Here is a 20,752-nt window from a genome sequence, read left to right as displayed (position 1 = left end):
GCTGGATTCGAGCCGAGCTGAGCTCGGCTCGCAGCCAGCTCAGGCTCGGCTTAGTCTATTTATGGCTGGCTCGAGCTCGACTCGAGCCGAACTTGGCTCGGCTCGGCTCATTTTTCATATCAAAACGACATCGTTTTATGTATATATATAGATCAAAACGACGTTGTTTTATATAAAAAATTTTAAAAAAAAAATCTACCGAGCTAACCCAAGCCAACTCGAGCTCAATCGAGCTCGAGCTCGATCGACCCGAGCCGAGCTCGAGCTTAAGCTAGCTCGGCTCGAGTCCAGCCCTAATTCCTAAGATATAACCTTTCCACTTATTGCATAAGACCAAAACCTCTTTTTGTTTGATAGGATAATTAAGACCCTTAACATTCCAAGAATCCAGATTAATCATGAGAAGAGTTTGGATTGTCTTACTAAGCCTTGGGAGTAGATTTCTTCATTCAACCTTTACTTTTCTCTTTGATATCCATTTCATCCACACTTATTAATTTCCTAAATGACAAAATCTATGGAGAATCATTTAGCCTTATCCTTGTCATATTCAAGCTTACCTTGGTCCAAAATTATCCTCAATTTTTTGATCTTGGATGCTACCCTTCCTTTCAAAGCAAGTTTTCTTAACACTTCTACCCTATTATAAATTGTAGGAAAATTGCCCTTTCTCCCATCTAGTTTCAAACACCACCATATCATTAGTCAATACTCTACCATAGGTCGAGAGTCTAGCATAACTTTTTTCCCTTGGATAGACCTTTTTCCTTGTTAGATTTCCCCAATAATTCAGAGACTGTATTTGAGTTAGAAAGGTCAAAATCCATAGAACATGAATTCTTATTGTCTACGGTCTCCTTAACTTCTAGATTGGAAAATTTATTAATGAATTTTAGAGTTGTGCATAATTTGGTTCAAAACGTAAAATTAGATCGAACTGTTTAAAAATTATAATTTGATTTGGTTTAGTTTGTAAATTAGTTTTGTTTGAATTGATAAATTTTTGAAAAATAGTTTTTGGTTTGGGTTGTGGTTTGGAAAATTTTTAAACTAAATCAAACTATAAGTTATTTTATGTATATATATATATACACACACAAAAAAAACCTATATTTGACAAAATTTTTAATAAAAAATTAGATATACAACTTGTTTTTTATATTTATTTTGTCATTTTCTTTACATGTATATTGTATATATATTTAATAATTATTTTATATATTTATATTATGTTCTAAAAAACTATAATTTTATTAAATAATACATATTTAGAAGTAAATAATTTTAATAGATTTAAATCATAATCCAAATCAAACCAAATCATATTGTTTCAATTTTGTTTGGTTTGATTTAAAACCTAAAATGGTTTGATTTGATTTGAAAACTAAACTGTTTTTTTTTTCAGTTTGATTAACCATATCGAACTAGACCGTGCATATCCGTAGTAGATTTAGCAATAACACGACTACTATCTTAATCAAGAGTAACATCCTTCTTAAAAGCAACAAGCTCATTACCCAATTAATTTCGTGAAGAGTTCGCAAAAAACCTGCTCTTGGACCTAATAGATGATGGCAAAATTTGCAAATGTACGAGGTCGCTCAAGTAATATAGTAGTGAGTTAAATATCAGTCCCATGAGAATTGTTTACTATGTATCAAAATTATCTTAACCCTATTATTATTTAAATTAACAAAGAATCCACAATTTTTAATTAAATCTAAATAAGATGAAACTAAAATTAAATCTAAGTTAATTAACACTAATTTAAAATTATCACAAAAGATTAAATAGCTAACAATAAACTAATACAAATAAAGCCTTGGGTATTTTGATTTCACTTGCACTAATCCTATTCAAATTATTTTATTGACAATTCTACTTTAATTATTCATATTATGATTGAATAACCATAATTTATTGATATTGTTTTCCAAGTTATATCAAATATACTAATCAAAACTAACTATTTTATTTTCCAATAACAATAATAAACCTTGATTAATTCATGAAGTGTTATGGTTATTCAATTGAATTCAGATGTAACACCCATACGTAAGCCCAAAGACATTTCAATATTTTTCCTAGTTTTAAATTTGGTGTTTAATGATTTTTCAAGGGTACATGCCCCGTGTATGGAGGCATGCACAGTCGTGTATGGTTAACAAAAAGTCAATTAGTGGATTAGATTATGATTATGGTGAAATAAGAAGTTGTCTTAGTTGTGTAACTAAATACATGACTGTGTATCACCCATACATGCTTATGTATCGTGTCCAAGGAATAAAATAAAAATACGATCAACCTTAATTTTCTCACATTCCTTTTACTTTCCAATCTCTCAAAAAGTGAGAGAGAGTGAGAAAATAGTCTATGGTCACCTAAGCAGTCACCATCGATCACCAGAAGTCACCAACTTCGAGGAAATAGCATCGATAAATATAAGAAGACAAGTAAGTGGTGTTCCAAGATCAATTCTAGTTTATTAAAGCTTGATTCATTGTTGTGGTAATGTTTAGGAGAATTTATTGTATGATTTATAATATGAATTTGTGGCTTTATGATTTGTGTAGCTAGGATGTTTGATGTTTGGTTGAGATCATGAAACCTTTTCATTATAGAATCTTATCTAGGGTTGTGTTGATTTAATGACCACTGCCCTTGCATTTAGGGTATTTCAGGAATGCTATATGTGACTCTTGAGATGGTTGTTGGCTATGAAACATTGTAGTAATGCATGACATGATGGATATGTTGTTTGGATGAAAACATGCTTGAAGGTTCCATGTTCTTAGATCCGATATAATGTGTGTATTTAGGCATTACAGTTGAAAGAATAGTGGAATAAATATGTTGAGGATGTTTATAGACTACTATTTGTACTTTAATTGTATAAGTATTGTCAGAATCACGATTGAAAGAATGTAAAAATCCTAGGGTACAATTTCCAGATCATAACACACGGTCATGTATGTCCATATACATGCTCGTGATTCGTTTCAAAAATTTTAAAGGCCCAAAGAGCCTAAGCTCGTTCTGAAGGGAGAAATGCATGATCGTGTGATATGGGACAAACGCTCGTGTATGACTTTCCAAAAAGTGGACGATGTACACTAGAGGACATGTGGCTCATACGATTGGATCCAAGTACACAGGAGTGTGCCCAAGTCAACTCTTCGTGTGCATCTACCCTATACACGACTGTGTGCTGAGTGTCACACGCCCTTGTATATGATTCAAGAGGTACACGAGCATGGGTTGAGTAGTACACGACTATGTACACTTAGATAAAGATGATTATGCCCTTAGGTTATATGTAAAAAATGTGAGAGTTATGTGAGAAAAAATAAGCTAATAGAAGATAAGAAATTCAAGAAAGACATAAATGAGGTGTCTGATTATGTGGATGCTGACATAAACTGAAATCAAATCGAATTTGAGTCAAAAGTTAGCAACCTTAAGGCTAATATCACACAATTAGATAGTCACTAGTTATGTATGTAAGTGACGATATTTGTGAGAATAATAAGGTTTGATATCCATAAGATGCATCTTGCATTCGGCTTTAAGGCACATAGCCACCCAGTTCATTTCAAGTGTGCATATTAAGGATGTGGCTTTTAGATATTTCTCATGTGATCTACGGGATACACCACATATCTACCTGAGCTAAAGGTTATCTCTGGATGGTTAGTCAACAGTTTCGATCAACTTATATGATAAAGAAATAAACTGCTATCAGAGATTTTCTTATGTGATCATGGTGTCCTAGTTAGATAACCTAATAGATCATTTGACATATGCACAAGACACCACAGTAGCTTTCACCATGACATTAGATATACTGATTCTAGCTTAGGTCACTATAGTTTTCATAGATGACCTATGTCAAGGCACCAAGGTGTCATAGTGTGACAATAATTAGCTCACAAATGAAACGTAAGTTTCATTGCCAGATAATTCAACAGCCATGGATGTCGAAAGGTCTCTATTTACTAAGTCTTACTCACACATTTCCTTTTTATGTTTTACAGGTAAAGATAGGTAATAGGACAGACAGGGATTTAGTGGTCCAGCGAACAATTGTGCGAAAAAAGGGGCACTCATGTCATTCTAGTATTGGTAGACATATCTTTATCTTTATTATTATTATCATTATTTTTGGACACATTGATTTACTTAGGAGTTATATAGTTATTTTATAACTGAAATTTTCAAATAATTATTATTTTATAAGTTTGATTAATAAAACAATTATTTTCTATTATATCATCTTTTTGCATGCTTTATAATTATGATCATGCATTAAAGTCTTCAAATAGTCTAGTTGTGCATGTCTCTTTCAGTATATTCCTATTAGGGATATGTATCTAGAGAGTGATGTTACACCACACAAGCAAGTAACAAGACTTCGCTTCAAACTGTTTTCTTATAGAGTTTAATGTCTAGATCTAATTGCAAAAATTTTCCTTTTAGTATTTTGTTTACAATCACAAATCAATTGGATAGTGATTAGACATTCAAAAGTATTAACATCAACATTAAACTTTTAATGTGAATAAAAATAATTAATTGAAATAATTCCTAATATTTAAGGTAACAAGCTACATCAAAATAACCTTAGAAAATAAGTTTAGCTTATACTAATATTAAAAGTAACTAAATAAAAAAAAATGTAAAAGTTCATAAATTAAAGGAGAAAAACTCTTCAATAATTCTTCACACCAATTCTAGATCTCATTCTCCAAAACATATGTTAAATTTCACTTGGCCTACCCGTCCCCAAGATTCCTAAAATTCATCTATTTATACTTGGCAACAGTTGAACTTAAAATAGGAAATAATTATGACATTTATGTGAAAGAATAAAATTCTTCCTATTCATGTGCATAAAATTGCTAAAATGTAGCATTAAAGTGCTAATTTTCCACATCACCAACGCTGCTATACTAGACTTCCAACTCATTGGCAATAACCCTTATCCTTCAATCTTCATTTTATTTTTCTTCACGTCTAAATTTCCCAATTTGCACATTATTTTGTTTCCTTTATTCACCTAACACAATTACAATAAAACTAAGTAAAAAAAAAACAATTCAACAAGAACAAAACCATTATTTAAGTAAACAAGATATTAAATTATATATAAAAATTCACTATATCAATAAATTCATTCACAACCAAACGGAAGAACTTCAACAACAATTCCTTTGGTTTAACAAAAAACGAGTTTCTCTACTAGTGGGAGAGGTTTAAACCAGAGGGAGAAACAAAGACATGGATCAAGTCCTCAAGAATCAAAGGATAGGTGAAATAAGCTTAGTTATGTCTCCATTGACATATCTCAATCTAAATTGAGTAACATATGATGCATTGTCTTCAATTATTATTGTAAGAGTATATGAGGTATATTATGATGACAAGTTTTGAGGTATATGATGCATTGTCTTCAATTATTATTATGATGGATGACAAATTTTGCCATACACATTCTCAATTGGCTTTAAGAAGAGCATTAATTTCAAATTGATTAGAAAAGTGTAACCAATTTTCGTTTTGGAGAACACCATTATATTATTGTTCCATTGTCACATTCAAAGTAAGCTAGAGTCGGTCTAAGACCAAAGTTATTAATCTAACTTTGTCTAAAGAACATAAAAGAAAACACCAAAGAATTTTTCTAGAATGTTCTCACCCAAAGTGAAAGGTATAGTTTTCTTAAAACTCAAAGGGATAATCAGACTTTTATTCGAATTTCTACTTTTGTACAACAAATTTTAGTCATCCATATAAACACATATGCAAAGATCTAGATTGTTGAATATACTTGTACAGTTATATAAATAGTTAAGTCTAATTGATGCATTTTCATTCATTCCAAGCATTGAGAGTGATAAAACTGAGTTGTCTCTTTATCTTTTTTTTTTTTTTTATCTTTGTGTTCTTTGAGAGTTATGGGTCTTTACAGGCTTAGTGTTCAATCTTGTGTTTGTGCACTAAGACTAAACAATTTAAATAAGGTCGTGACTATTGGTATTAGAGTGTTGGTTCATATATATCATCTTAGGGAAAAAGGTGATGACAAGAAATGATTGTAACTCATGTGATGCTATCAGTGGGTGAGAAGATTCTCACAAGTGCAGGATGAAATCTCTTTGTGATTTGAAATATTATAATGCCTTGAAGTACTATGGATTCCAAATTGGCCAAATTTGAGTTGCAACTGACACGCCATGACAAGAAGATTGAGTCATTTAGTCTATTAACAAAGTAATTTGATGACATGTTAATAGGGATTAAAGATTTTATTATCGATGTTGTTCCCAAAGACCTTCGTAGAAAATCGTCATATCAATAATGACTTCATCAAGACCTTCAATGTAAAGATGTTTGATGGATCAACCAAGCACGAAACTCATATTACAAAGATAAAGATGAGTTTGGAATAAATGAAGACAAGCTAGGTTATCTCTAAGAAGGTGATAGCTAGGAGACCAATTATCACTTCATCTTTGGTTATAGCCTTATGTGTGGAAACTTATAGACAAAAAAGTATAGTTAGAAAAGTGATGTAGAAGAGTATGATAAACTCATTAATGTTATGGATGGACTCTAAAAATGCTCTCAAAATGAAATGCAATGAAATGGGGTGCAAGATGTAAGCACCACTATAATAATCGCGAAGACCCTTTAAATATTATCAAAGAAACAAATTTTCTCTGACAAGAAGGATTTCAAATTGAAGCTGGACCAAGTTTTATTGATGAGGTTTTACACTGGACAATTTAAGTCATTTAATTTTTATTAAGTAATTGTATTTTATTCGTTTAGATTTTTAGTACCACTTGATTTCTCATCGGAAATCAAATGATTTTCATCTTAAAAGCGAAATTTAAGGGGAAATGTTATAAATATATACAATTCACACCAACTTGCAAAACAATTTGTAAGGTCTTTCGAGGTGTCGTAATTTTATTGGTCCCTATTATTAGTTGGCAAATGGTAGCTTGTCATTGGCTATTACAGAAGCCATGGGAAATTACAACTTTGTAGCCAATGGAAATTATAAATGCCCCTCCAAATATCTCCAGCCTTTCTTTCTATTTCAATTACTATTGTTCCATTTACGTATTATAATTACTTATTTTATTCATTTTGTTTAATTGGATTACAAAAATTATATCATATTCTAGCCATCTCGGCACTTCCTCCTTTATTACTTTGTTTATCAAAAGGTTGAATGACTATTCTCCTTTTTTAAATTTGAAAGATTCATTTGTTCATCCATTATTTATTTTCATTAATAAATCTTATTACATCTAAATGTAAAAAAATAATTTTATAACCCAAAAAACAACAACGTAAAACTAATAGTCCTCCGATCTTTCAAAATTACTATTGAAATCCTCTCCTCTCTCAAGAATCTTCAAATTGTCTAAAAAATCTACTAATACTATTTCTCTTAATCACAGATGTACCCTCTAAATCTATTGATTTGTTGATGTTGTTGATAAAGTTGGAAAGTGACACTAATGTGACTTTTGTTATGAAGAAAAGATTGAGAAAGTTGGGCAATGAGACTAGCCCCATTTTAGTAGTAAATATGACGTTAAGGAGTGTCTAAAAGGGTTTTAATAGCTAGAGCCTCGTTACCAAACTCGATTTCATTCTCATTTTGCCTGAGATTCCTAGAAGTTTGATCAATTTGTGACCAATTGCAAGAAGATGGTTAGGAAGATTAAATAACCAACCTTAATGGACAATAAAAATGTGGTTGCAAATGAAACAAATAGGGCAAATGAAATTGATTAGTATTGTGATTTTGTTAGTTTAATGAACTTAATTGTTTAGAAAGGGAAGCCGGAGAGAAAGATGTGGACATTGGTGCTGAGATGCTGATGAGTAGCTTCCTACAAATAGGATAGAGGAGAGAGAATTGAGTATAATAAAAGAAATGTTAATGACGTAAGAATAGATTAGTAGGAGCTGGTGAAAAAAGATAAAAATAAAAAAACTAATAATGGTAATTTGTTTGAGGACTAAAAAAAAGGGAAAATAATTAAATAAAATAATGATTAACAAGATTTAAAATTAAGGTATTTTTATAATTTTAGTAAAAATTATTGATTGGAAATGAACATATTTAGTGTTTAAAACAAATTTGTAATTTTATTAAAAAAATAGTAATTTATGATAAAACCAAGACGCAGTCGTTTAACGATCTATAAATATGTGTAAAATTTTCTCAAGGCGGCTAAGGAGCACTCGCGGCAATGGCCAGCGAAATGGAAGAGTTGCTGGACTTTCTATCTTCTCCATCTTCTACAGTAAGTTTCCTTCACTCTTGCAACAGTCCCTTTGGATGCTTTGAAGCTGCAGGAAAGTAGTTGAGAAAAAAATTTTAGAACCGATGTTGTATTAGTTACTTACGTGGTTATATTTATTATGTATTAATATTGTTTTTTTTTTTTTCATTTGCTATAGTAGAATTTGCGTTCCTGTGCCTAATTAATGGGAGCTATGTGAATATTCTCCGTAGATAAATAAGGTTCTTTGATTCACTTTAAAAATTTTGCGTTTTTATATTAATTTTATAATTTTCTCATTTTAATTGAATTAATTCTGCCTTATTTTTACTTTTGTAGTGGTTAATATGTTAAACGCATTGATCTGTAGTCTCTTTGTCTGTTCATGTTGATAGTATAAAGAAAAAGAACTTATCTTATTGATATTTTAGAAAACTAGCTTGTTAATATATATTTTTTTAATGTTTTGTTCTGAATGCGGTTGTTTTATGCAAATAAATTAGTTGAAGAAGGCAGCTGTTGATATTGTTCGGGGATTAACCGGCTCTGAGGATGGCCTGCAATCCCTTTCCCAGTATGCCAAGATAGCATTGCCAGCCTTGTCTCGGCTTTTGAGTGAAAATAAGGTATTCTCTTTGTGAAAATTAATGCTATTTTAATAGTTATTAACAGGATGATGCTTCTAAATCTATTTAATCACTTCAACAAGTTCTAAACTTTTGAATACACACACACACACACACACTTATGTATGTATATATTAATTTTTGTTGATTTTGGTAGAATACAAGGCACAAAGATATTGATAGTGTTATTTATATTTAAAGTTTTAGAATTGAAATTTTGGTGGATTCTATGAGAGTCTTTTGGTGGCAAAAGGTTGAAAGCAGGAAATGAAATATCCAAATTTATTGTGACTATCCAAATATGTCACTTGTTAATTGAGATTTTGTTCATATAGTAAAACTCATCTGATATTATCAATTTAGAATGTTTGTTCTTGAACTTGGATAGATGGTAAATTTCATGGGAAAAGCTTTAAAGATCTAATGAAAAACTAACAGCAGCTTGCCAAACAAAATAAGAGAAAAAGGACAACAATTATTGCTGGCATAATAATCTTCTGGATATAGAAAATTTTAGGCCTGGGGCAATTTTGGCATATAGAGATTTGCTTGAACAATGAACAAAATTATGGCAGATTTAGATAAACTTAATTTTGGGAGTCTGGTTTCATGAATATGGTGCCTAGTATTGTGTTGTGATATCATTGTACCTTGGTAGAACAATGGATTACTCATTATTTGTCAATGTTTTAGGAAGTTTCAGAACCAGCGGCTGAAGCACTTGTAAATCTATCCCAGAATTCTCAATTAGCTGCAAAAATGGTTCAAATGGGTATGATTAAAACAATCATGGATTTTTTACATAAACCAGACTTAAGTATTACACGATTGCTGGTTATGCTTTTAGTTAATCTCACACAGTTGGATGATGGCATCACTTCCTTGCTTCAGGTAATTTCCTTAATTTTATGCAAGTGTCAACTTATCAGTAATGCTTTTGTATTTTTTTTTGCCAATTTAAAAGAGTTTCATCTTTTAGGTAATCACAATCTCTTATATTCCTAAAGATAGTGAAACATAATTATGTTTTATGTGCTAAACATTAATTATTGATAATGTGAATCTGCCTGCTTATTAGACTGACGATGACCGTTTGCAAGGATTGTATCTTATGAAGCTTGTAAGATCTTTCTGTAGATCTCCCACTGAAACTACTGGTAAGTTTTGCTTCCTTCCTATTATTATAGGGAATTTAATCCTGTTTTGTAACCTTCAAAATAGAGAAAGGCTATTTTTTACTAAAAAATTAGTGTTTTTGATAGCTCAATTGAGTCCTTCATGTATCCCATTTGGTGAATGACATCTTAGTTGTTTCTACATTTTATGGTTGTTTGATTAGAGATATTAAGGTGTTTATGGGACTAAATTTGAATGGTGGTCTTAGCCTTCTAGTTCTATGAAATGTTGTTTGGAACCTCATGTAATTCTCTAGCACTTTGTTAGGTTTCCCTTGTAATGCTCACCCAAGCATAATAGTAAACAATCTAATCACAGCCAAACACATTGGAAAGAAGGGAATGAAGAATATTGTTATGATTTTGTTTATATTACCGAGCAACACAAAAATTTAGTCACTCACCTCTACAATCAGACTACTCAACTACCCACAACAGTCCATAAAAGGTTAATTTCGACAATTCAAGGAGATGGAGACCTCCTTTCTAGCCATTGGTTGCCCAAGACCCAAACAATATTTTCTTCCCTCATTTTCCCAACCTCCCCTTTCCCCCATTTACCCTTTTCCTCACTTAACCACTTTAATCTTCTCCATCCGTAAGGTCTTCTATTCCAAAGTGGTCCACACTTGTTTTGGTGCCATTGCCTCCTTTCCTTTAATGCGTCCAAACTTGTTTTTCACTGCAATGGTAAACCATTAGTCACCAAGGGGTCTAATATTGTCCTACCCAACGAGAGCCACCATTTATCCCAACAAGGAGTAGTTTGATAATGCTTTCACGCTTATTATCGCTACCAACACATTCTCTTGCTTCTTGAAATAATCTTCATACTCGGGCTTAACCTGTTCCAACAATCATTCCTATAAAGGTTGACCTAAACATATTGAGGAAAGGCACACTAAAGTCACTAGCAGTTGCATTCTCAAAAAGTCTTTCTAGTGCCATGAAGACCAACAGTAGTGCCTCCTTTTGGAATTTTTGCTTCCAACTCTTAAAACGTTTTTGGTTTCTTGAGGAAGTGAACAAACTCCATGATTCCTTGCTTTTCCTCATCACAACTAGCTACATCTTTAAAGAATATCTTCTCTTTAGTATTCTTATCCATTTTCGTATTAGCTACTTTTCCTATACTAAGTAAACCATGCCACCAAGATCTTGAATGCCAATTGCACATTGTGTTCTTTGCTTCGTTAACCATAGGGCTTCAAGTTGTTGGTGCAATCCTCATTCATTTTTTAAACTAGATCACTTTGCTAGCATCAGTTGTTGGATTATAATCATGAAGATCTATTCCTAGAGCTTCTTTTGCTTCCTCGATTTTCTCCTCTGAAAATTTGATGTTGCTTATGCTAACATAAAACTTGTACTAACTTAAATTTCTTTAGCGTCGGCACCCACTTGTTCAAAACCACTGTCGATTTCTTTTTCATTGTGTGGGTTGTTTTTCACGTACACTTTGGCAACTGATTTGTTTGAAACAACAATTTTATCTACCAAGCCACATGTAAGCAGCGTTATTTGAATTTCTAAAAACTTTTCTCATTTTGCTACTATTAGTTAAAAAATTGTGACGATAATCCAAATATAGTAGTGTGGTTTGATTTGGTGAAATAAGATGGTAGGTTGAAAGTGTTGGGTAGGTTATAGTCAAATGCGAATGGATGGTGTTTGAGTTTAATGGAGATTGGTTTGGGCTCAGGTGGGTATTATAGTGCGGGCTAGAGTGATAAATGCATGTGTTGGAATAAGGGTTGGTAGTCGGCCTTGGAAATTAGTTTGGAATGGGCTGATTATTGTTTAAAAGTCTAAAATGGGTTGGGTTTGAGTGGTAAGTGGTTGGGTTCTGAAATGTTTGATTGTAGTTAGAGGGGGGTGAGTGTAAAACAGATTGGGCCAAACTGACTGACCTTTGGGCTGGAAATTTGACTAGGCTTCGACCCCCTAATTCATTATTCTTGACCCAATATTGTCTTGGCCTAGTCCTTTGTTCCCTCCACCTTATTTGGGCCAAACAACACCATCTCTGCCTTAATTATCCAGCTTAGCGAATCTTTTCCAATCAATCTTCATAGTTACTTCTTTGGTGAGGTGCATTTTGCCGGTCAACCTTCATTGTTGTTCCCCATGTAGTTGTATTCAACCTAGTCCTTCACTCTGTTTGAATCAAAATAGCTGTATCCGCCAAACCCAGATATGATTTTCTTAATTTAATCTCCTCTTCATTGGCATCAATCAAAATGAACTTCACATCCTTGGACCACTTGGGCGGCTCTCCAGAATGAAACAACTCTTTATCCATGGGTGTCAGCATAAATGGAATCCTAATAGTCTTGACAAACTTCTTGAATTCACTCTCGGCTCGTGCACCTTTTCCAAACACAATCAATAGTTTCTTTGCCTCTTTTTGAAGAGACACAAGTTGCTCAATCTCAAAACTTTTCAGAGTAAGCTTAATTGATACCTTTGATTTGTGACTCCTAGTATGATAGGTACCTGATTTACTTCCCTCACAGCAGGACTTTGCTCAACTTCTTCTACAACTCGAGCAACCTTCATTTGCAATTTATCTTCTCAACAACTCAAGCAAAAACACAACAATCCCAGCAAAGCAATAACAAAACAACAACTCAAGCCAATCACAACATCAGGAATTTTTTTTTTTTCATTAACTTCATGAGAAAACATCTCTGCCAGACCAACATCTTTTCCCTTACCAAAAAATCAACAAGTCCATCACACATTGACATGATTCTATCAAATCTCCATCTAAGCATGAATCCATGTAATTGCCTCCCTAAACCCAACAAAAAACTACATAAGCTTGCATTTAAAAATAAATAAAATGTAATCGAATTCGACTCTAATCCCTCAAATCCCAATCTCCAAAACTTCTCAATTGTACCATCGTAATCGTAGTTTAATACAAAACCCAAAACTATTGAATTCCATGAGACATGATGCCTCACTTGCATCTTGTCTAACATTTTATAATAATAATCAATTCTTCTCCTTCCCTTATTTATTCCAATCAGTTCATTCACAACATGAATAATACCTTGGAAACCTACTTGCAAGGCATGATTTTGAATAATCATGCCAAGATTAAATCTATTAGATAAAAACACCCCAATTTGTTTAATTGGTTGTACCTGCAAACTCAACTTATGAACCACCATTGCTAAGATGGAATTGTAGGAAATCATGACTTTGTCTATCTTAGATTCCTTCTTGAACAACTGTAAAAGGGGTGGTAGCTTACTCCCATACACTGTCTTGAACGATGTCACTTCTGTAGATCCATGATATGTCATTTTATACCAATGCTCAGCCCAAGCGAACCATTTTGACCATTGTCAATGTTGCCCAAAGCAAAAGCATCTAAGATGAGTCTCGAGACTCTTGTTCACCTTTTCATTTTTCTTGTCAATTTGTGAGTGATAAGCCAAATTAAACTTCAATGTTGTACCCTGCTAATCTAAATAATTCAATCCTAAAATCACTCATGAATAACATGTCCTAATCCGATAATATAGTGTGGGGAAAGCCATGAAGCCTAACAATTTCCTTAATAAAGATTCCGGCTACATCCCTTGTTGTAAAAGGGTGTTAGAGTTCTACAAAATGACTGTGTTTGGTCAATCTATCTACTACTAAGAGTATATTATCAACCATTGTTGCCTTTGACAAACCCAAAATAAAATCCATTAAAAAGTCCTTCCAAACCTTCGATGAGATTTGAAGGGGTTGCAATAGCCCGCCAATGATGTGGCTTCATACTTTACCCTCTAACACACTTCACACTTGGACACAAATCTCTTCACATCTCCCTTCGTACGCACTTGAATCTGTTCTCTCAAAATTGTCTCCATTACTAATTCAATCCAGAAGGCATCTTCTCCTTCAAGCACTGACTTCATTGAAGTTTTGAGCGAAGTCTCTCTCCTGGTCAGTGAGACATCTTTTCTTAATTCAACTCATTTGTCCTCCCATTTACAGCAGTACTCTTTGTGGAACAGGCTTCGAATGTTTTTGTCTCTTCTCAGGTTTGTCGATGATGCGTTAGAGCTAGTCGGTATACGGTTGGAGTTGACACATGTTGGTTGTTGCATATTTTCCGTTCTAGAATGAGGGGAGTTATTAGAGTTGGCCAAGTTCATGTTGTGGTAGTGGTTTAGGTTCCTGTTTGGGACTGTAGTGATAATGGATGTTGGGTTTGAGTGGCTACGATTTGGGTTTTGGGCGATTATGGGTTGTGGGCTGTGATGAGTTTGAGTGTTGGACTGTGAAAAGGTTGTAGTTGGATATGGGTTTGTGATAGTGGGCTGGAGCTGTAGGGTTCAAAAGGGTAATGGGTGAGGCCTAGAAATTTGTTTAAACAGGGTTGGGGATTGGGCTAAATTTTTTGGTTGGCTTCCTCATCCATCATAGGTAAACCTGACCCAATCCAAACCTTTTTCTTCCTCTTTTACCCAGTCCAACTTCGTCTTCTTTGATTGTAACAGAGACTCAGATCCTAAATGGACACTTTGCCCAAAACTCATCACCATTTCCGTCTCTTGAAATGATTGATTTATTTTTGGCAGTTGATATTCACTGAAATCGGCAGATTTTACACCGAAACTTGTTGACTCACCAATCTGGATATTCATCAGACTTGAGATTTCATTGGTATTTTCCGATTCGTGGTTAGAGTCGCCCGTTTGTGTCGACTTATCATAGAAATTCATTGTTTCTCCCTTCAGATAGTCTAATTTTATTATTTCGTTGCCTGAATCTTCTGTATAAACAAAATCAATTTCTCTCTTCATTTCATCATAGACTTTCCAAATCTGGTCTCCTTGAGCTCGTGACTTCCATACGTATTTTTTAATTCGGTTCCACCTCGCCCCTCTTATCCAAGCTGACATCATTCTTCACTAAAATTCCACTTTTGATTAAGATATCGTCATCATCCGATCTGTCCTCACATTCGATCAAAATAGCTAAAGATTTGAACGTACAATGGTGATTTGGTCCAAATTTCTTTTCACAGCCTAGACACATCCCCTCCAACCACTTAGTTCGAATCTCCTCTTCTTTGAATCATCAGACCATAATCCATTTTCCGATTTCATCTTGTACCCAATTGATTCTTCCCTTTTTTAATGATCGAAACAGCTTTAATACCAAATCTGAAAGGTACCTAGTTTACTTCTATGACAGCAGGACTCCGCTCAGCTTCTTTTGCAACTCAAGCAACCTTCACTTGCAGTTTATCTTCTCAAAACTCAAGCAACAACACAACAGTCCCAGCAGAGCAATAACACAACAACTCAAGCCAATAACAAATCAATATAATAGTTTAGGAAGTAAAAACTGTTTCTGGAAATGTAATTTTGTATTGATTTTGTGTAACTTCACAATATTGATTCAATACAAGTTGGGTTCTGCTTCTTGGAATTGGAACTGGTTCATATGGATCATATTACATAAATTGAAAATGCAAAATACTTAAGACTATTCGAGAGGCCTGCAACTCTTCCTTAATTCTTCCCACTTTTCTGAAATTTTCTGCTACCTTTTTTTTCCTCCTTTCCTCTCTTTATCTTCTGTGTCTAACCAACTCTTTCTCCTCTTTGAGCCACGTTTCTTTCCTCATTGGTGGACAATTCTCTAATTCCAGTTGTGGATCCCCTGTTGTGATGATCTCCTGCTCTCTCTTACGCCACTTATGGTAAACCCTCCAGATTGATATTGGTGTTCTAACACAGTAGATTTAAGTAACCTTTTCACTTCAGATTTTGAGATAATTTGATGTATTGCATTAGTTAGTACATCCACACAACTCCTATTGGGATCTTCGACAATAATTACATGTAAATCCAGTTGTCATCTATGATTTACAATTTTGGACTTTTGGCGGGTTTGAGGCATCGTTGGATTTTGCCAATCTACCATTTTGGACCTCTAATGGGTTCGATAGGTCCTCTGTCGATGATCCCCTGATCTGTCAAAAGTTTTTCTTGACCCATGTTCTTATTTAAGGAGTCCAACAATCCCCCAACACAGTTTGGAAAAGATTGTATCTTTCCCAAACTAGTTTCAGATTTTAGGAAATCCATATAGCACTCTTTGCAAGCTCACCCAAGTCTTTGATTATGTCAGTGATTTCCTTCTCTATGTCCTCCACTCCTAAATTCATTTGAGCTTTTCCCACTCCTAGAAAACTGCTCTGGTACCACTTTTGTTAGTAACCTCCCACAATTCTCAGGCACTCCAATTCTCACCCAAACACAACAATAAAAACAATCCAGCCACAACCAAACACACTAGACAAAAGGGAATGAAGAATATAGTTATGATTTTATTTATATTACTGAGCAGGCAACAATTTAGACATGCATTGCTACAGTCAGACTACTTGCTACCCTTAACAGTCTACAAAAGGATAATTCCAGCAATTCGAGGAGCCAGAGTCTTCCCTTCCAACCAATGACCACCTAAAACCAAAACTATATTGTCACCCCTCGTTTTCCCAGCCTCCCCCTTCTTGTTTTTTTAATCCCTTTTCCTTTCTTAACCCCTTGGATTTTCACTAGACATATGGTCTTCTTTTCCAATGTGGTCCACACTTGTTTTGGTGCCACCTGCCTCCCTTGCTTTTGTGTGCCCAAATTTGTTTTTACCTACAATTATAAAGCATTAGTCACCAAGGGGTCTAACAAATGCTCAGAAAAAAATTGAGATTTTTTATAGAATTATAGTCATCAGTCATCATTAGCAAGGACTCCCAATATATAGCGGTTGATAGCCACTTTGTTTTGAGGGTATTCCCCGAAGTTTACAAATTATAATTTTATTCTCGTAAGAATTTCTATTTCTTTTTTTCTTTTTTCAGGTGTCTTTACTCTGCACTTAGAAATCTGTTAATCTTTTACTTCTCTACAATTTGGTCTTAACATTTTATTTGTTCTTTTATCAACCAGATGATCAATTTGAACATGTTGGTTCCATACTGATTAATATTTCAAAGAAAGAAGCAGGAAGGAAGATTTTGTTGGACCAAAAACGAGGACTGTTGAAGCAGATTATTAGACAATTTGATTCAACTAGTTCATTGCGGAAGACAGGGGTATGAATGAAAGATGACAGCAAAGTATTAAATTTCTTCTGAAGGACTCTTAAGAAGTAAATTTCCACTTAGTTTTATCTTTTTTAATTAGATGGAAAACTTAATAATGGAAGAAAATAAACCTAGCAAATGAAGTTCAGAAATTTTAGATCTCTACTAGTTCCTCTTTTAAACTCTAGGTTCTGTATTTTATGCCATTTCTTGTTCTGATGCTTGGCCAATATATGAAATCTGTTGAACAAAGCAAATCTTCTTTAGATGATAAATATTCATCTTAGGCCTATAATCTCATTAGCTGCTGTGAAATTTGATAGCTATTGGTCCTTATCAAGGCAGTCTCTGACTTTTCGTCCTCTAGCATTTTATTTTTAACAATGGTTCTTAGAAGCTTTTCAATTTGTTAGCCAAACTTAACCTGAGTTTTGTACCATTCATTTGTGAGAGTTGTTCATGATGAGAAATTTAATTGAAGAAAGGGCTAATAAAAACCATGAAAAAGGAAAAGAGATATGTAAACTTTTAGTGGTTGCGGGATTGACAGACTGCCATTTCTTGTTGAAGATTCCTAGCTCAACTAACCATCTACTATAAGGGTTACTCTAGTTAAGCTTGATTAGTAGAGCAGAAGATAATTCAACCAAATTAATTGTGATTAGCCCTTTGCTGATCTGGCTTGGCTTTTTGGTGATGGTCCTTTGCTTGCAGGTTTCCGGAACCATTCGGAATTGTTGTTTTGAAGCTGAGCATCAATTGCAGAATCTGCTTCTGATTTCTGAATTTCTTTGGCCAGCTCTACTACTTCCAGTTGCTGGCAACAAAGTAACTTCTTTAGCATTTTCTTGATTTTGCAGTTGAAATTATGAAGTACTTCAATTTTTTTCTGTGGGAAATATTTGCTTCACAGAATCTGACCAGATGTTTGGTTATTTTCTGTTTACATATTAAGCTGTCTGGAGTATTATTCCAATTATCAGTTTAGAGAGAAGGCAGTTGTGAGTCAACAGCTACATTAGTGATCTTAGAAGATACTTATCATTCTTTGAATTGATCTGAAAATTGTATCATTGGATTCATATGTTCTTAATTGGTTTGTTGTTTCAACCTTGTTTCTTAGTTATTTGTGACACAACTTAGGAGATTTTGATTGCTTCTGTCAGATATTTAGCGAACAGGACATATCAAAGATGCCACTTGAGCTTGGAAGTGCTCTCAGGATTGAGCGTGAACCAGTTGATGATCCTGAAATTCGTGTTCAAGCACTGGAGTCTATTTACCTACTTACATTGCAGGTCATACAATGACTTCTTTTGTTATATTTTTTTCTTCTTTTTCCACCTTTTTAATGTGAATCTTTTCCTTAGATCATATAGCTAAAAGTAGCAAAAGATATGTACGGACTTTACTCCAAACATGCTATATCATTGGTTTGAACTTCAGAATTTATGGGTTAGCTTTTGTTTTTTAGTTGTTACTATTTGATATCAAGAGGTGCATTCATTCCCTTTGTTTTCTCATTCTTCATTGTGACAGGATAATCAATTATAATCAGATTGGTTGTTTAAATCATTTAAATCTGTTACTTAGATCATGTCGTTAAGTGTTGCGAAAGAAATGTTGGACCTTCATACCAAACATGCTATTTCATAGTTTTTACCTCAATATTTTCTGGGCTTAGGTTTATGTTTTCTAGTTGTTTGGTTAAATTTTTTAATATCAAGCGGTGCATTTACCTCTTTTTTTTCTTTCTCCAAAGTGAGTTAGGGTAATTAATGATATGACAGATAATTATGTGGATATCTTCAAACTTTTGTTCTGTAAGATAATTCTTTGCACCAGTCTTTGGTTCTTCAGTTGTTTCATTTTTTCCCACTTTCTTTATGTAAATAAATCAGACAAATAAAACTTAATACTAAGTACTCTAGATGTAGTGCTTGCTTATGTGGGCAACTGAAACTGTGTTCTCAAGAGGACTCTCTGTTTTTGAGTGTGGGGAGAAATATAATTCTTCCTGTGTGATTGCTGTTGTATTGACCTTCTTGCAGAGAGCTTATATTGATGACAAGTCTCATTTTGTTTTTTTCAGGATGCAGGTCGGAGAGCGTTTTGGTCTGTAAATGGACCAAGAATATTACAAGTTGGGTATGAGAATGAGGAAGATCCAAAAGTTATGGAAGCATATGAACTAGTTGGCTCCTTGGTATGAGAAAAATTATGCTTCTGTTGTATGTATATATTGTTTTATTCATTTAACCACAAGTGTTATGTCTTCGCCATTCTCCAGCTAGTCCACGGCGGTGCAACAGAAGAACCATCAACGGAGACACCAAAGTAGAATTAATTGTGAGTCTCAAGGACCAACGTATGGTTGTGCGACTCCGGATCATTATTTATAGGTTGTTTTGTACTAAAACAGTGTTCCTGAAATGTCTGCAATTTCCCAAGTATTTTTACTGGGAATTTTGGTTTGTGCTATTGTGGTGAGCAGCATTGGCATGCATATTATTATTTTTTGGTATTAATAATTTAAATGGATGTGGTTGTCTTGTTAACACCGTAATCAAGTGATCATTGGACTGTCACGAAGAGACATTTTGTGGGTGTTAGAGGCACTTTATTACTTTATCCTGAAAAGCATTTATATAATATTATTATTATGATATAATAATAAGATTTTTTTATTGATATTTAAATTTATACTATTTATTAATATTAATAAAATTATATGTATAAATAATTTATATAATTTTATACATAAATAAATATATGTTATTGTATAATTGAATATTATTTTATTTTTAATTTAAAATTAATCAATTATAAAAAAATTATAAATAATATTATTATATATATTTTATTGCATTTGGTTGATCGTAGGTTTATTAAAATGGGGAAATTATATAAATGTCTTAAATTAAGGGGGTCTAAGTGAAATTACTCAAAATAATTAGGATTAAGCAAAAATATCTTTTGTAAAAATGACTAAACTGCCCTTATATATAAACTAAGAATTTTACATATTTTCTTTGTTATTTTCCCATGGCCATCACATGGGCGAAGAGATTTTCGTGTTTTCTAACGACTGAAAATGGCAAAAAAGGTTAGTATATCTTTCTTACTCTTGTTCGAATCAATTTATTGTTAAGATTATTAAAAATTGAGAGAAATTTTGAGGTTTGAAATTTTAGGGTTTTGATTTTAAACAATGCATAAAATGTTTTGATTTTTAATTGTTTTCATTGAATTTTTTGAGGGATTTTGTGTTATAAGATATATAGATTTGATTTGTGTTGAAATTGAAGGTAGAAACGATGATTTTTTGGTTGGAAAATGGGTTAGAATCACTGACGCTCAGTCCGTGGGAACAATGGATCCCACAAACCAAATGAATTCTCCCACGTGCAGGAGAGATCAACTGTGGGTTGGGGGAAAGTTAACTTTTTCAAAATTCTAGGGACCGGGGAAATAGGGGGTAGTCTACTAGGGGTCTTATTGATAATTTACATGAAACTGTGGACTAATGTCGTGAAAGCC

At 33.4% G+C, this 20,752-nt stretch overlaps 1 protein-coding gene across 1 annotated transcript; it reads left to right on the top strand.

Annotated features, from left to right (window-relative positions):
• Positions 1–8,205: 8,205 nt before the first annotated feature.
• Positions 8,206–19,800, top strand: LOC123207158 (protein HGH1 homolog). Its single transcript, XM_044624439.1, has 9 exons — positions 8,206–8,327; positions 8,810–8,932; positions 9,626–9,823; positions 10,011–10,089; positions 17,076–17,221; positions 17,927–18,040; positions 18,379–18,510; positions 19,305–19,418; positions 19,503–19,800. The coding sequence occupies exons 1-9, from the start codon at positions 8,274–8,276 to the stop codon at positions 19,551–19,553; spliced, it is 1,011 nt and encodes a 336-aa protein (XP_044480374.1). The 5' UTR covers positions 8,206–8,273; the 3' UTR covers positions 19,554–19,800.
• The last annotated feature ends 952 nt before the right edge of the window (positions 19,801–20,752 follow it).

Source organism: Mangifera indica, unplaced genomic scaffold (genome assembly GCF_011075055.1).
Source record: "Mangifera indica cultivar Alphonso unplaced genomic scaffold, CATAS_Mindica_2.1 Un_0063, whole genome shotgun sequence".
Lineage (NCBI taxonomy): Eukaryota > Viridiplantae > Streptophyta > Magnoliopsida > Sapindales > Anacardiaceae > Mangifera > Mangifera indica.
The sequence above is the reverse complement of the archived record's forward strand: the minus strand, read 5'-3'. Positions and strand labels throughout refer to the sequence as shown.